Here is an 18518-nt window from a genome sequence, read left to right on the forward strand (position 1 = left end):
TCTCTAGGATTGGCTGGAATGGTTTTGATTGGGGTTTAGCAAGTTATGATAAGTAGTTATGTCTACCTGAAGCTTATGTAAGAGTGACTTCCAGAGTAGCCTTTTGACTCTATTTGAACTCTCTCAGCTACTGATACCTTATATGTTATACTTCTTTTCCCTTTTTTGGTCAGGAAGACTTTGTTGATCCCACAGTGTCAGGGCCATACTCATCACTGGGAGTCATCTCCTATGCCACCAGGGAGACTTTGACCCTTGGATGTCATGCCCCACATAGCGGGGAGGGCAGTGATTTCAGTTGCAGAGTTGGGCCTAGAGAGAGTGAAGCCACATCTGAGCAACAAAAGAGGTTCTCCGCAAGTAACTCTTAGGCATATTTATAGGTAGACTTCTTGGCTACATACACAATCCTCACAAGAGCTAGCCTCAAGATCAAGGGCTTGGTCTAGTGGTTTGGGTGTCCCCAATGTTCAACACAGTATCAGGGATTTTCCCAGTGGTAAAATTTAATAGTTCCATATTTTTTTCTCCCACCTCTCAAGGGACTTTGCCAATACTTTTTGATTATCTGCTTAATATATTGTAGGATGGATCCAGGCATTACATTAAGCTGTACAGGATTAAAGACCCTCATTCTTATTCTGGGCTTTCTGTGTTTCGATTGTTTAAATGAGCTATCCAGACAGGTTGAGTTAGACCATGTGCAAAATAAACCTTTTTTCCTTTGGTCTCAAAGAGTGGGCAAGGTTCTAAAATACAGACAATGTCCTCCTTACCCCTGTGTTCTGAATTACTTTAATCCTGAGCTGAATGGCTTTCTTCTTATGTCTAAATATCATGTTATACATATATAAAACAACCTCTCAGAATCCAGAAATAGTAATTACTACTCTGAAGTAAATATGACTGCTGCAAGAACTTGCAATATATGCCCCTGTTTTCTTATAAGCATTTTCTAAGGGAGATCATATAATAATTAATTGCTCTTTTGCTTCTAGCTTATTTTGCCTCACCCAATGTCCCACAGGTTCATTCACAACGTTGCATGCCTCACGTCTTCGTTCCTTTTTGTAATAGCACATATTTGATCATAAGAAACAAGTGATTCTTTTATTATCCTTTACTTTCCTTTGAATTATGTTACTGGACTACATAGAACACTAACTGTACTGGTAAAATGGTTATTAGTATGTACTGTCCTACCTGCTCCAAATAGAAATTCCTTGTTTGATATATGCTCCTTGTTAAGTAGGCACTTCATTTAGATATTATACTTTCTTTATTTTTGCATGCTGTGAAGTGGGGTGTGTGTGTGTGTGTCACATTTCATTCTTTTCCATGTGAATATCCTGTTCTCGAAGCATCATTTATTTGTTGTTTTTGTGTGTGTGTGTGTGGTTTGGGTGGGGTGGGATGTGTGTTGTCCAGATATCAAACCCAGGTCTCTCCTGCATGGCAGGCAAGAATTGTATCACTGAACTACTTGTGCACCCCTCCTGTAATACTTTTTTTAAACATTTGTTCTTAAATGATTTACGAAACTATTAGACTATTAGTCCTGCTGTTGAAACTTTAACGCTAATTATTATAAAATTAAATGTTTGTTTTCCATATTTTTTATCAGTTGAGAACTGACAACCATAGTTGGAAAAATCAGATTTTGTTATTGGAAGTTTTGACTCAAATTTGTTTTTATTGTTATGTGCAAAGCATTATTTTGGACACAGAAGTTAGACCTAAAATAATTAATAAAAGAGGTGTCCTCCCCCCAGAAAAGCTTATATGCTAGTGGGAGAGAGTGGAAAGGAAGAAAACTTCTGATTGCTATGCCAGTGCCGTCTAATTGCTTCATGTTTATCATTTAATCCTCAAAGTAACTTAATTATTTTCATTTTATAATTTAGGAAACTTGAGCTCACAGGCATGTTAAATACATTATTAAAGAGATACAGCTAATAACTGACGAAGTTGAAATGTAAACCCATTTCTGTCCAACTGCAAAACCGGGAGTTTCCCATTGTGCGGTGTGGTATACTGGTCTGTTGATAGGACAGTATGTGTTGTATACAGGCCTGCCGATTGGACAGTATGTGTTGTGTACAGGCCTGCCGATGGGACAGTATGTGTTGTATACAGGCCTGCCGATTGGACAGTATGTGTGGTATACAGGCCTGCCGATTGGGCAGTATGTGTTGTATACAGGCCTGCCGATTGGGCAGTATGTGTTGTATACAGGCCTGCCGATTGGACAGTATGTGTTGTATACAGGCCTGCCGATTGGACAGTATGTGTGGTATACAGGCCTGCCGATTGGGCAGTATGTGTGGTATACAGGCCTGTTGATTGGACAGTATGTGTGGTATACAGGCCTGCCGATTGGACAGTATGTGTGGTATACAGGCCTGCCGATTGGGCAGTATGTGTGGTATACAGGCCTGCCGATTGGGCAGTATGTGTGGTATACAGGCCTGCCGATTGGATAGTATGTGGACCTAGCCTCTGGATTCCAAGTAGAAGTAGTGAATTTGAGCAGTAAGAATTTTGATATTTAAATGCCAATTCTGCCCAGATATGTGATCTTGGGCAAGTCACAATTTCTTTGAGCTTCAGGTTTCTTTCTCCAGTTCATCCATCGTACTTTTGGTCCTTCTGCAATTCCTCTTGTACCTGTGTAAGGACAAAGAAAAAAAATAATATCATACTCCCTTTAAGTGATAAAATGCTTGTTGTAGGAGAGGCAGCAGAAGATGGTGGTATAAATATTCAGATTCTGGGGTCAACTAATTCTGAGTTGAATTTCAGCCTTACTGCTTGGCTAGCTGTGTGGTTTTAATCAATGTACTGAACCTCTTTGGGCCTTCTTTTTTTTCCCCTGTAAAGTGGGATGATAATAATACCGAACTGATAGTTTTGGAGATCAAATGAAAAACTCTTAGTACCTGACACATAGTATGCCTTTAATATATTTGTTTGTTTTGTCATGACAATTCTAATTTTTAAGTCCAGAAACTTGATTTTAAACAGTTTTCTAAGGTATGATAATATTTTGTGGGACTTATTTACACCAGCCAAACTTAACAAATGACTGAATAATTGAACAGAATGTTAATCTATTAATTTATTAACATTCCAGTAACAAATATATTCAGGCATTCTGTGTGATACCAAGATACCAGACAACTGAAGTGATAGTGTGAACAGTGTTTCGTGCAAATAAAATGCAAACAAAGGTAGTTCTGATAGCCTACTTTTAAAGGCATGATAGAACCTGGAAAATTCTTCCTTTAAAAATCAGTGTACATACCCACACCTACAGCCTGTAGACAGGAATGCTATTACTTGCTGGAGACACTGGGTTTCCTTACTCCCCTTGGATTTAGTCTTTTTTTTTTTTTTCGTTTATCTCTTAATATTTTCTATAAGGTCAGTAGCTGAACCATATTAATAATGCAGATTTTCTATTTACAGTTTACTTTTTTATTATAAAAGGCAGTAACTATATTAAAGGATTTATATAAGGATGATTAAATAGGTTTTCTCCTCCTTTTCATTCTTGGCTTTATCAGTTCAGTCTGATCCTTTCCTTTGTATTCTTGCCCCATCTCTTCAAATCTAAGGAGAAATTAAATTTTTGATATTCCTTAGACATTCCTTCCCACCCCCTTGCCTAGGTGTAGGCGATGCTTCTTTTTTGTTTTGACTCTTTAATATCTGGCAGTATGGAATTATTTGTTGCCAATTCTCAGGAAAATCCGAGCCTTGATGTCTTTTGGAGTCCTTAGGCACATTTGGCCTGTTTTATTCTCATCGTAAATTGATGTAAAACTACCATGTTAGCAAAAAATTAAATACTGTGGAGGTTAATGTACCTTTCAGTTTTTTTTTTTTTTTTGAGTGAGTGAACCTTCAAAGGAGCCAGATAATTTTGCCTATTAATATTTGAGATTGTTGCATGAAATGTAATGACAGTTTCAGGGTGATAGTGGCGAAAGCTTAAAAATCCTGGGACTAAAAATATGACTCCCATAATAAATTTATATAACTAAGTTTATATAGGAGTATTTGTTTTCTAAAGTACTTATATGATTCAAAGAACAGTACAAATCTGCTTTCAGGGAGCCTTTGGAGAGCGTGGTAGGAATATTGGAACCTGAAATGGAAGATGCGTGAATGATTACAGATAAATGGGACCAGTGTGGGATGGGGAAACTAGGGGTGGGAGAGGACTAAGATAGTGAAGAAATTGGGTGAAGTGCTGAGGAAATAATGTATTGGAAGATATGAGAAGAGATTGTGGGACTGTTCAATAAAAAAATACATATAAAATGTTAGCACAGTGTCCAGCACAAAGTTAGCGTCTTTATGTTAGTAAGTATTAATATTAATGAATACTTGTGTATGGATTTATACTCTAGGAGCATTTTTCACACACACGGTCGTTTATAAAGGTTTAGAGTTGTGGCAGTAAAATAGAAATGGAAACATTTTCAAAGGATATCTGCTTTTGTTTACTTGGCTGGTACTGGACAAGAGGTAGTTTATATAAGTTCAGAGAGACCATAGCAGGACTCCTCCTAATATAGCTCCCATTTTGCTGTCTCATTAAGCTTTCTCAGATCTCACCTCCTTAACTGTGGCCTTTTTTTCACACCAGGATTTGTGGTTAAATGGTATTTTTCTAATATGCATGCTTACTTAGCCTATATTTTTTGGGGGGGCAATAAAAAGAGAGAAGGACATATTGACTGCACATGTAAAATAGAAGTTCAGGGCCTAGAAATGCACCTTAATTGTTTCAACTTAATTTTCATATAGTTATACAGTTTTTAATCACATTCTAATATCCCATTTTCCCTAGTTTTCTTCAAATAAATAGATTGGACTGGGAAAAAATGGAGAAAGGCTTAATCGTGAAGGGCTTTGAAGATCTGACTTTTGAGAGTGTAGAAAGCTATTGAAAAGTTAAAGCAAAGGAGAAATAGTATCTGACTTCATCTTCACAAGGTTGTGGTTGGATTAATGACTTTGGATAGATCAGGTATGAAGAGTTGAGAGGAAGAGAGGACTCAGGGATGACTGCAGTTGAGCAACTGAATCTTTAATAGAGTTATATGCAATGTCAGTGAACTAGGAATTAGAAGTGCTCTTTGGAATTTTAGGGGAGCTGTGCATTTTTTCCATGTACGAGGAAATATAGGTTAAGGGCATCACAGAGTTTCGTGGGTTTCAGCCTCCTTGTAAGAGTTAGTGGGGTGATCACCTATGGTTAGAGTTCTGTTGTGTTTTTGTGGGGAAGTAAGGTTTTGAGAAAAATCTAAATTGTGTTCATTTATTCTGGGTGAATAGTTCACATTGAAAATTAGTTAAAATTATAAGATTTTCTGTTTATTCATGAATTTGTGGTAGGTGGGGCTAACATTTCCCTTTTGCTTTAAAAAAAAATCTGTTCATTTAGACTAGAGTCTCAGAGCTGGATGGGACCTCAGGATAAGTAGAGCATGGGCTTTGGAGTTCACTGGTTCTGGGTTTTAATTGTGCATTGCCATGTATTGGCTTGGGCAAAGAACTTAAACTTTTGAGCTTCAATTATGGAATCTTTAAAATAAGATTTAATAATGCAACTACTTAACTGAATTTTTTAAAGATAAAATATTGCACATTAAGCTGTACCTATCACATGCTGAAAAGACTCAGTAGATATTAGTTCTTAAAATCAGCTTCTTTATAGACTTTTTTTTTTTTTTTTTTTTTACAAATAAGGCAAGTAAGGCTAAGAGAAATAGTAATTAACTGGTCCAAAGTCATATAATTAAATTTGAAGCCTAAAAATTCATGTCTCTCAGTTTCTTTCTCAGATGTTTATTATAATGAAACATTAGAAAAATGGATATGAAAATTAGAAAAATGAATAGCCTTTTCATTTATTATTATAAAAAGTGAAGCTCTTCAGTATTATCATTCTAAAAATTTATCCCTTTTTTTTTTCTTACAGGATTTGGAGTTCCATGGAGTGATGAGATTTTATTTTCAAGATAAGGCTGCTGGAAACTTTGCAACAAAATGTATTCGGGTCTCTAGTACTGCCACAACTCAAGATGTGATAGAAACACTTGCAGAGAAATTCCGACCTGACATGCGAATGTTGTCATCTCCCAAATATTCACTCTATGAAGTGCATGTCAGTGGAGGTTAGTGTATCTAGACAGGGTTTGTTAGAAATGTGTCTTGAAATCTGCTGCTGTACCTTGTGAATACGTAACTTCCCAAATAGTCACTTGTCCAGAAGGATATTTTAATCTTGTCTTTTGATCTTGGCCACTTATCTCCGTTTCTTTTTGGGAAAGGTGGGGATGACAGTAGACAGTTTAGCAAAACTTCTGTATACTTGGAAAATGTTCTTATAAGTTCCTAATTTCTTATTTTTGTTGGAAGCTGAAATGAATATATTAATTTTACAAAATGCTTATTTCTCCAAAGATAAGGATGGCGTTTCATAATTAAAATTATCCAGCAGATGGGCGGGCCGCGGTGGCTCAGCGGGCAAAGTGCTTGCCTGCTATGCCGGAGGACCTCGGTTCGATTCCCGGCCCCAGCCCATGTAACAAAAAACGGAAAAACAAAATACAATAAAACAAGAAAATGTTTAAAGTTGTTTCCCTTTCTTCCTTCCTTCCTTCCTTCTATCCTTCCTTCCTTCTCTCTGTCTTTCCTTAAAAAAAAAAAAAAAAAAAAAAAAAAATTATCCAGCAGATCTTGGTGTCACATGATGATATATTAAGCTACCTTTTTTGGAGAATACTTCATGTACTTCTCATGTATAGATTATAATAATATAATTATCAGTAATGCAGTTAAATATGGTATGAATTGGCAGTCTTGCTATAATATTTTTGCAGTCTAAAACAGTACGTTTTCATAGTTTGGGAGTAATTAGGACCTCTTGAAGAAAGCTTGTTATATGTTTAATTAGTAATTTATCCTGTTTTATATTTGAAATTTCTGAAAACTTCCAATACAGTTTTATTAGATCAAATGACAATCTAAGTTGGTCTATTAGAAATGAAGAAATTTACAGAATTTTTATGGGTGCCTTGGAAATGTTGAGTGACTTGTAAAAAATATAGATTCTATGTTAATGCAACAAATAAAGGATTACCTATAGCCACAAACCTGTTTTAGATTCATCTTCAGTTTCATTCACAGATCTTTTTAAAACATAGTTCTGTTTCTCTTTATTTTAAAGATACAGCTTTCCTTGTACATTTGAAATTGGACTAAAATGTTTCTGGAGTGTGGAATTTTAAAGTGCTGACCATTTAGGTGACTTTTTCACCTAAATAAGGGAAACCATAGTATTTATTACCTTTTAAGGTTATGAGGGTATCGCCTTTATAAATAATACCAAAATTAAATTTGATAATAACTGATAATCTCAATTTTGGATTATTTCTGAGGTTGAATTTTTTCCTTACCTTAGAATCTTTGTAAATAAGCATCAAAAAAGAAGAAAATGTCTCTCACTTCCAGCCCCTTATGCTCTTTGGTAATTTGAAGACTACCAACTGAAAAGTCTTATGGAATAATATGATGGAAGATTGGAGTTTGAAATTTAAAAATTGGATGATTTTTACTGTTTTAAATAACTTTTTTCCCATGAAATTAACTTTCTGGATTTGGTTTTAGTTAAAAAGTAAAGCATAATTATTTTTGACAGGTGGAAACATTAGAAAGATGTATAAAGAAACAGCAAGGTCTCTCTCTCCCCACTGCCCTCAAATCACCACTGTTGGTAGCCTGGCTTTTATCCTTCCCTACCTTTATGCTTACAGCGTGTTTTTTTCTCATCTGTTCCTCAGATATGAGGAAAGCCCAAACTGTTTTGGTTCACAGAGTCCTTATTGTCTCACCATGTTTTTAATGGTACCCCTAGGCCAAAAGAAATATCTCACAGTTCATTTTATTAAGTAGTTATTTTCAAATGAGTTAATAAGTATTAATGTTCTAACAGCTGGGTAAATGTTGAGAAAATTGTACACTAATGCACCTAAATTTAAAGAAAATAACATTTTTATTTCTTTCTTAATCACAATCACCTATCAATGGGATGTGTGTGCTTCTTGGGTACTGTATTCTGAAACATCGGGATTAGATTGGACACTGCTATTCCCATTTCCTGTTTCACTTGATTTTTGTGTGGAACTTGTTTTTTTATTACAGCAGCTATTAAAAACTAACTTTGTGAAAATATGACACCAGTAAAAGAGATTTGGCGCTATCTAATGTTGAAACTATGAACTACCTCAAGCTAGTAATTCATGTGGTGTCCAGATGCACAGAGATAGGAAGATTACTGCAATAAACACTTCTGAGACAAAATTGCTGCCATTTCTTGGTAGCATATAACGTTAACTTGATGAAAAAACTCGTATGAATCGCTGGAGCTTCTACATTATTCTCTGATTTAGCAGTTGCATGAGATCATTTGATTTATAGAAATAAGCTTATAGCAAAATTGTGTGTACCTTTTTTTTCTAGCTCATGTGTATTTCTGTTATCATCTACTTAGATTCCAAATGTGAGGAAATGGGCTGTGGTCAGTTTTCTGGTACTTGATACATGGTAGGACACATGCAGTAGCAACAAAAATATTGGTTTAATTATTAAACTGATTTAACATTTTAAATTACATATTTCAGTCTGTTAGTATTTGAAATGATAAGGTATTTTCCATGTATAAAATTATATGTATGTCAAAATGTTGCATTAGTTAGTGCTATTAAATAGCCATGGATTTCTTTTTTTTCATTTCATGTTTTGAAGAAGAAAGAAGATTGGATATAGATGAGAAGCCTCTAGTTGTGCAGTTGAATTGGAACAAAGATGATCGGGAGGGTAGATTTGTCCTTAAGAATGAAAACGATGCCATTCCGCCTAAGGTAAAGAGTCCTTAATTTCTTATGCTGATGTGTATTTCAGGACTACTATAATAGAAGAAATAAACAGATAAATATTTTGTTATAAGAATGAGTTGTGTTTTTATCTTCTCCTCCTAAACTACTCTTTTACCATAGAAAATAATCGAAAAATAGCCTAGGTCCTTGCTTTAACTTCTGTTTCATGAAATAATCCCAGATACTGCTTCTCACTTTTTCAAAGAAATGTTATATAAGCGTTTTTTTTTTTAACTGAGAAGCTTATTGATCAAAAGATTGGAATGCTACTTTCTTTTTCTTCTTTTTTACCTTTTCCCAGATTATTAAGTCAAAATCTGTTTTGATAAAAATCAAAAGGGGAAACTGAACTTTAATAGTCTATTTATGCATGAGCTCTCAGATACGACAGGGCACGTTTAAAACCTTTTTCATGTTATATGTCCAAAGTTAAGAATCAGTAAATATTCTTGAGTTTCTTTGTATGGTATAATAGAGTGATTCTAAAACTTTCTCAGGTGGCAAGATAATCTGGAATTCCTATGCTACTGTTCTTCCCTTGTGGGATATTATGAAATATTGATAGAATTTGCAAATAACTATATTTCTTTACCAAATCAATAACATTTCACAGTAGCCTTCAATATTGGCAAGTGATGGTAAATACAAAGGTTAAGAAAATTGTGAGATAAATCTTCTGTTAAACGTTTTTTCTCAAACACATTGGGGAAAGACCGCCATTATTTTGTTTTGGCTCAGTAAGTTTTCTTCTTGTTTAATTTGATGTCAGTTCTCTGATAAAAGTTCTTTTCTTGTTTATTTGATGTTTCATGTTTAAGAGTTGTGTATGTGCCAATATATTCTTTTTTTATATTATCTTATTCTTTTGCATGGGCAGGCACCGGGAATCTAACCCAGGTCTCCGGCATGGCAGGCAAGAATTCTGCCACTGAACCACCGTAGCCTGCCCTGAAAATATATTCTTAACCTTATTTATTATATGTTCTAGTGACTTCTTACATTTACATCTGAAAACATATTAAGTAAAAATAGATATCCATATTTTACTTCATTTTTGTACCAAAACTTTAATTGATCGTATTCTGTTTTATGTAATTTGCTATGAACCACAGATCTGACAAGTATTGGAACTATTCTTAGTTTATATAAGATGCTATAAATATCTTGGAATGATAGTGGAAATACTAATATTCTTTCCTCTTTTAAGTTATAAAGCAAGAGAGTTTTCTTTCCAAATAAAATAACCATTCTTTTCTTATTTTCTTGATTCTTTATCAGTCAGGTGTTTAAAGTTATACATAAATAATTTGTCTCTGTGTAATCCAGTAATAGACCATGTCCATAGGTTTAAAATATAAATTAAGAATAAGCAAATGTTAGTAGAGTCTGGTGCCACCGCCTCCACCAACACCACTGCTGCCCTGGGATGACCATCGAGGCCTCCTGCCCTGCAACTGCCACCACCACCTCAGAACTGCTATATGGTTAGGCTGCAGTCTTCAATGAGTAAACATTCCTCAGTTCTCAGAAACACATTTATGGAGTTTCTGAAGGCCAGTGGCGATTACTGCCAGGCACAGCAAGACCTTGAGACAGACTAGTAGGAATTGTAGTCATGAATTGTAGAAACTCATGACCACCAAGAAACCCCCGTAAAAGTGATTAACCTGGACACAGAAGTGTTGAATTGAAATACACAGGGTATTTTACAAGAGTCTGATCTGGGTGGGGTAAATAAACCTCAGTGCAGTTCTTTGTATTCCCTCAGTATTACTGGATTGAAGAGTTGCTGCTTCTTTCTGGGAGATTCATTTCATTTCCCTTTACTCCCAGCTTCATACTCAAAGCACTGAGAATTTCAAATGGAGTATATTGAGGTAGACCTCAGTTTCTTTGTGTCATTTCTGTATTCACTTTATTTAATTCTTTCATAACTCTATTGAGTGTTTTTAAAGTAAATTAATATGGCTGAAATGAAACACCCAGCTCCTGTAGAAATCACTTTTAAGAACATGAGGTTTCTTTCTTATTGCATGCAATCCAATCAATGCAACCTTGAGCAAATTTACAGAGAAACCTAAGATGTATGGAGTTACTATAATAAGGGTATGTGAAGCGATTTATGCCACTGCTTTTGTGGAGAAAGAAGGCATCCATGTTCTTGACTGGCCTTTTGCTGATAGTGTGCCACCATCCAACCAGGTTGCTGATTATTGGCTCAGTCTTGTGAAAATTAAGTTTCGTGAAGATCCTGGTGGCTGCATTACTGCTCTTTGTGTGGCAGGTCTTGGAAGAGCTCAGTGCTTGTTGCCCCAGCACTGACTGGAGGTGGAATGATATATGAAGGTGCAGAACAGTTCATAAGACAGAAGTGGCGTGGAGCATTTAGCAGCAAGCAACTCTTGTATTTGGAGATACATCGCTTGTGGCAGTGTTTTAAAGACTCCACAGGTCACAGAAACAACTGTTGCATTCAGTAAAACTGGAGTGCCTAATGCTACTGCCTTGGAAGTAGAACTTGAGAGAGGAAGGACCTAGTTTGTGGTATATATTAGCCAGTATGTTGGTGAATAAGTCTAATGGAGCTTCTATAGGGGTACTGAAAGTATTTTACCATTCTACAACTTTGACAGAATTGCAACCTCTATATTTGGATTATGATCAGCCTATTTGGACACTTTGCAAAAGATTCCTGCTGGTCAGCTCAGCATTTAAATTAGGCTTATTTGTAATAATTGACCTTTCCTGAAATCATGTTATATGTCTTCTTTAAATCTATTCCCATGCCATAATCTTATTAATATATAAAAATCTAGAGGGATTAGGTATCAAAATACCCAGTAAAATGCTTGTATATTTTTAATATCATACAGAATTTAAAATCCCAGGAACTGTGAACACTCTAGACTTTATGTAGATTATTCCTTCAGTCATTGCAAATATTGAAAGTAGGGCCTATGTGGTTGTTTGCACAACCATTGAATTTTGTTGGATTTTTACCAAATCTTATGGTAATATTTAATATCTTTCCATTAATCTCATTTTATGACATTAGAGAAAACCTCTGTTTTGAAAATGTGCATTGTATGGAAGCATGTCTTTAATGTCTCCAGATATAAAAGCCTTTCAGTTAATTTAACGTTTGCACTCGGAGATACAACTTAACCAGGAGGGACTGACAAATGAATGGGAGGCAGTATTAAATATTTTTAGTAAAATGTTGGTTTTGTCTTGTGCAGAACATGTAGAATATGCTCTTTACTTTTAGTAAATATTTTTTTAAAAGATAAGGATGCTTAGTTTTGGTAGCTACAGTAATTCTTAATCATAAAATTTTTGTAATTCTTATAATTTATTCCCTACTTATTGGAAGTTGTTTACCACCTAGTATTGTTTGAAGTGTGATTTTTTCTTTCTTTTCTCAACCTCTCTTGCAAAAAAAGAAGTAGGTTTCTGTTAATTAATTCAGCAGTTAATATTTTATATGCCTTTTGAACTGTGTAACTTAATATTTGGATACTTGATAATTTGTTTCATTATGTAATTAATAAAATGGTGATGTATGTTAATGTTAGTTCAACCATGTATTTATACTGTCTGGGAATTTGTGGTTAAAGTTCTGTGGGAGAAATAATTTGTTAGTGTTGAACAGCTTGTAAAAACCTAGTGTGAGAACTTAAACATCTAAGTCAAAAATGAAATGAAAAAAGCTCGAATAAGCAAGCAAATAAACAAGATCTGGAAAAGAAGCTAGAATTTTAACACAAACACAAAACTTATGAATTTGTTTCACAAGAGCCAATTTTCAATGGCTTACTCATATATGTCTTTTGAAGTTAAAGAAAAATATCTATAAAGTAGATATTAATTTTAAACTCTAAGTGATTTCCGTATTATTATTAAAGTCGCTTATTCAAGTTAGTTTATATAAATTATCTGGATTTTTGTATATTGTAAATCAGATTTCATGTTTTCCACTCCAGTTTTCTTATTGCTGTTTTTTTCCCCTTGCTTTCTTGTTTCTTTTAAAATGAGGTAAAATTTACATATAGTGAAATGCACAGATCTTGAGTATTCCATATAATGTAGCCGTTAGCCCAGTCAAAATAAAAAAAAATTTCATCACACTAGACCTTGCCTTTGTTCCAGTAGTTTTGCTTTTTGTTTTGAATGTAGCATGGGAGATGAAGTTAGCTAAGCTGTAGGTAGCTTTATGTGATTGTATAGCTATCATGGTGACAGTGTTGCTTTTATCAGAAGGCTCAGAGTAATGGACCTGAGAAGCAGGAGAAAGAAGGTGTTATCCAGAACTTCAAGAGAACTCTCTCAAAGAAAGAAAAGAAGGAAAAAAAGAAGAGAGAGAAAGAGGCATTGAGACAGGCATCTGATAAAGATGATCGAGCATTACAAGGGGATGACATGTAAGTTAATTTTAAAAATATTCATATTTTTTTGTGCTTTAAACAGAAATGCTTGCTTGCTTTCTGTTTCTTTCTTCCTTTCTTTTCCTGTCTTTCCCCTTCCCCTTCCCCTTCCCCTTTCTTACTTATTTATGTAAAATAAAAGTTAACACACAAACATTCTTGACACACAAACATTCCATACATGGTGTACAATCAGTGGCTCACAATGTCATCACAGAGTTTTGCATATATCACCATGACCATTTTTTTTGAACATTTGCATCACCCCAGAAAAAGAAAGAAAAAAGGAAAAAAAAAACCCTCATACATACCATACACGTTACCCCTCCCTCTCATTGACCACCGGTATTTCCATCTACCCAATTTATTTTAACCTTTGTTCCCCATTATTTATTTTTTACCTATATCTTTTACTCTTCTGTCCATACGCTAGATAAAAGGTGCATCAGACAAGGTTTTCACAATCACACAGTCACATTGTAAAAGCTATATTATTATACTTATATAATATAAGCAAGTCTACTGAAACACAGCTCTACAGTTCAGGTACTTCCAGCCACTGCAATACATGATCAACTGGAAAGGGATATCTATATTATGTGTAAGAATAACCTCCAGGATAACCTCTCAGCTCTGTTTAAAATCTCTCAGCCACTGATACTTTATTTTGCCTCATTTCTCTCTTCTCCCTTTCCATCAAGGCTTTCTCAGTCCCATGATGCCGGATCCTGTGTCATCCCGGGATTTCTGTCCTATGTTGTCAGGGAGACATACACCCCTGGGAGTCATGTCCGATGTAGAGGGGGAGGGCAGAGAGTTTCACTTGCCATGTCAGCTTAGAGAGGCCAAAACTAAGCAACAAAAGAAATTCTCTGAGGTGACCCTTAGGCCTAATTTTAAGTAGGCTTAGCCAATCCTTTGCAGGAGTAAGTTTCATAGGGGCAAACTCCAGGATCAAGAGCTCGGCCTGTTGATTTGGTTGTCCCCACTGCTTGCGAGAATATCAGAAATTCTCCAAATGGGGAAGTTGAATCATGAATTTTTTAAAAACGTTTTTTATTTTGAAGTATGATATGTACAAAGAAAAGAAAGAAAAATCAATAATTTTCAAAGTACACTTTACAAGTAGTTACAGAACAGATTTCAGAGATTAATGTGGGTTACCATTCCGCTATTTCAGATTTTTCCTTCTAGCTGCTCCAAAACACTGAAGGCTAGAAGAATTATTAGTATAGTGATTCAGCATTCATACTCATTTCAGGTAGTGGTTTAGCAATCATATTCATTTGTTAAATCTTATTTTCTGTTTTAACTCTTCCTTCTCCTTTGATCCTTCTCCTAGTCTGTAGAGTTCTTTAGGCAATACCAGTTCTGATTTTCTCATGTTGAGAAGAGGTGTCGAGACTAAGGATTATTTTATTAGTTGATAATCTTGGAGAGGTTGATTCTTCTGAGTTTCAGAGTTAATCTGACCTAGGAACCCCCTAGGAATTGTGTGTTTCAAGACAGCACCCTTAGTGCATAAACCTTTTATAGTCTCAGTTTCAGCCATAGGTGTTCTTTTTTTTTTTTCCTTAGGTATTCTTAAGAGCTGACAGGATGATGTTGGTTGGGGTTTGCAAACTATGGCAATTAGCACTATCTAACTGAAGCTCGCACAAGAGCAGCCTCCAGAATAGCCTCTTGACTCTATTTGATCTCTCTTAGCCACTGATGTCTTATTTTATTACACTTCTTTTCCCCAAAAGCATTGTTGATCCCACAGTGCCACAGTGCCATGGCCAAACTTGTCCCTGGGAGTAATGTCCTACATTGTCAGGGAGACTTTCACCCTGAATGGCATGCCCCACATAGAGTGGAGGGCAGTGATTTTCCTTGCCAAGTTGGGCTTAGAGAGAGGGAGGCCACTTCTGAGCAACAAAAGAGTATACTAAAATGTTTTAAAATGCAGCAGACCTTGTTAAATTCTGGTTAAATAAATTATGAAAAGAATAAATATCAGTTAAGAGATTAATTTGTTTCTATATCTGGATCTTCTGTATTGAGGAAGACTACAAATCTTGTCTAATTAAGGCCCATAGCTGAAAATACCTAATTTATTGCCCTTAGAAAGAATCTTTGTAGGCACAAAATCTTGCAAATCTTAAACTGAAGTAAACTCTTTGATTAACATTGTTTTTTTCTGAGTAGATTATAAAGAAAGCAACAAAAATAGGAGCCTACCTGCCTTTCATCTCTAGCTGGTCTTTTTTTTGTATTTTATTGGTACCTGTGACAACAGTGGTTTTACCTCACATACTTTTAACCCCTGATCAGAGGTTGGCAAGGACAGGAGAAAACATCTTTTTTAAATTTGAAATTTTAGGTTTAGATGTACTGTCTAGATCCCTCCAACTCCAGCACTCTCTATTCCTTATTGTGTTTTGCCGGCTACATCATAGATATACTTTATCTTTCTAAAGGTATTTGAGCTTCTGTCTTCAGAGCTAGGGGAAAAAGGGAAATCATTGTAATTTATTTATTACAAAAAAAGAGCTATCAGAACAAAATGAGTATTTCCTCTTGGGAGTTTCCAGTTCCTATTTCACCCTGTTTTCAGTTTGTTTAGTTAGTTCATTCCATCATCACAGACTTACTCTTAACGTCTTAACTATTGTAGGTATTGATTTGATGGTATTCAGTGTTACTTTTTTATATAGATTAATCAAAAAAGGAAAATAAGTCACTTATCTCTTTACATTACCACAAAGAAATTGTATTAGTTAGGGCTCTCTAGAGAAACAGAATCAACAGGGAGCACTTGCAAATATAGAATTTATAGAGGTGTCTCACGTGACTGTGGGAATGGAGAGTCCAAAATCTGCAGGGCAGGCTGTGAAGCTGACGATTTTGATGAAGGGTCTCTATGAACTACACAGGAGAAGCTTGCCGGCCAAAGCAGGAAGAGAGCCTGTCTTTTCTGAATCCTCCTTAAAAGGCTTCCAGTAGGCGGGCCGCGGTGGCTCAGCGGGCAAAGTGCTTGCCTGCTATGCCGGAGGACCTCGGTTCGATTCCCGGCCCCAGCCCATGTAACAAAAACGGAGAAACAGAATACAATAAAACAAGAAAATGTTTAAAGATGTTTCCCTTTCTTCCTTCCTTCCTTCCTTCTATCCTTCCTTCCTTCTCTCTGTCTTTCCTTTAAAAAAAAAAAAAAAAAAAAAAAAAAAAAGGCTTCCAGTGATTAGGTTAAGCATCACTCATTGCAGAAGACACTCCCCTTGGCTGATTACAAATGAAATCAGCTGTGGATGCAGCTGATGTGATCATGATCTAATTCTATGAAATGTCCTCTTGCGACAGGCCAGCACTTGCCCGACCAGACAAAAAGGTACCACCACTTGACCAGGTTGACACATGAAGCTGACCATGACAGAAATCCATTTTCTAGTCTGTTTTTTCTACATAAGTATATGCACTTAATATGCTTATATGGATTTTTTTTTTCTTTCTTTTTTTTTTTTTTTTTAAATATGGGCAGGCACCAGGAATCAAACCCAGCTCTCTGGCATGGCAGGTGAGAATTCTGCCACTGAACCACCATCACACTGCCCTATGTGGAGTTTTTTAAATAGAAACATAATCATAGTCTTTTAAAAGAACTTTTGACGTTTTTCCATTAAAAAATATGTATTTCACTAAAACATTTTAAATGATTGTGCTAAATAGTCTGTCATAATTCTTCTGTACTTTATGTAACCAGTCCTTTTTGATGTAAGCTCAAATTGTTTATGTTTTTTTGGTATTATAAATAATGCTTCAGTGGATATCCTCTCCTCTTTGTACAACTTTGGGCAGTTACATGATTGTTTCCTTAAGATGTATTTCTAGAAGAATGTCTAGTAGACAGGATTTTGATGTGTTCACATGTTTTGAATCCATTGTCAGATTCCCATTTAGAAAAGTCTTACTAAATTTGCATGTCTGTAGTCCATGAAAACTCCAATATCTTAACATTTCTGTAACATTGGTTATTACAGAACACTATATTTCCATTTTAATTTGAATTAATTTTATTCTTGATAAGGTTGAATGTTTTCTGCATACTTACTATTTATAGTCTTCTGTTGGGATGGCCTGTTTAAGTCTTCTGTCCATTTTTCAGTTGAGTCTAAGTGTTCTGCATAGAGGATCTTAACCATCGTCTGTTGATGAGTGTTTAGAGTAGAATTTGAGCCCATTTTGGGTTGCATCAAAGTGGATTTAGAAATGAGTCTGTTAGGCAATAATGCCTAATAATGACCATGAATTCTTGAATATAACATTACACACTAAGGTTCCATTATATAAGAGAAAAAAGTTATATAAATTTATTGTCCATATATGAAAAATATCAGAGGAGAGGAGAGTTTAAAAATGTTTTATGGCTTGTTTTATCTGTCATTTTAGTTTATGGAGTGATATATTATTTGTATTAAGAAATGAACTACTTTAAATAGGCTACGTTGTTCAGTATGATTTAACAGCGAGACTGATTTCTTAAAATTAAATTATATTTTCAGATTAAAATTTTAATCTTTAAAGCATATATTAGAATTTAGTCAAGTATATCAGTTTTTCCATCTTACCTTAATAGTTTTTCAGCTCATTTTATACAGTTATCTTTGTCTTCATAGACAAAGATTGTGCCAGAAAATTATTAGCACAGTGTCTCTTTGAAAATCTCACTTCAAAAAAAGTGAACATTGACAGCTTATTTAGGTGCTAAAAAATCATGTTATTAAAATAATTTTGGTTCTTTAAAATTTAATTTTAAGTTAGGTTTTTACTAAACTAAAATATTTCTCATCCTATATATTTTTTTGTTGGGGTATAATCATTTGGTCTATTTTAGGAAAAATGGTTAAAATTACTGAAATGTACTATTTGTACATTTTTCTTTTAGCTTTATTAATGAATACAAAATAATTAAGTTGTACAAACTCATTAGTAAATTTAAATGATAAATTTCTGCTTAGTTTAGCATATGGTATGAGAGAAACTATTCTTTTCTAATAATAATTAGAGCATGATAGTGTATAGCAGATCTCTGTGAGGGTACCTATGTAGCCAAATTGTGTTTGCCATTCTGAAAATTATTTTTATATGGTTAAAGTATGTTTGT

General features: G+C 34.9%; 1 protein-coding gene across 21 annotated transcripts in view; it reads left to right on the top strand.

Moving 5' to 3' along the window:
- The window catches only part of AFDN (afadin, adherens junction formation factor), a 170107-nt gene that overhangs the window by 37764 nt on the left and 113825 nt on the right, over nucleotides 1-18518 (top strand). For 12 of the 21 annotated variants that reach the window (XM_077120849.1, XM_077120846.1, XM_077120851.1 and 9 more), the window contains exons 2-4: nucleotides 5993-6188; nucleotides 8821-8936; nucleotides 13209-13372. In XM_077120849.1, the coding sequence (XP_076976964.1) occupies nucleotides 5993-6188; nucleotides 8821-8936; nucleotides 13209-13372 (476 nt within the window). The remainder of the gene's footprint in view (nucleotides 1-5992; nucleotides 6189-8820; nucleotides 8937-13208; nucleotides 13373-18518) is intronic. The other 9 variants (XM_077120847.1, XM_077120852.1, XM_077120860.1 and 6 more) reach the window with 3 other exon arrangements.

This window comes from Tamandua tetradactyla, chromosome 11 (genome assembly GCF_023851605.1).
Source record: "Tamandua tetradactyla isolate mTamTet1 chromosome 11, mTamTet1.pri, whole genome shotgun sequence".
Taxonomy (NCBI): Eukaryota; Metazoa; Chordata; class Mammalia; order Pilosa; family Myrmecophagidae; genus Tamandua; species Tamandua tetradactyla.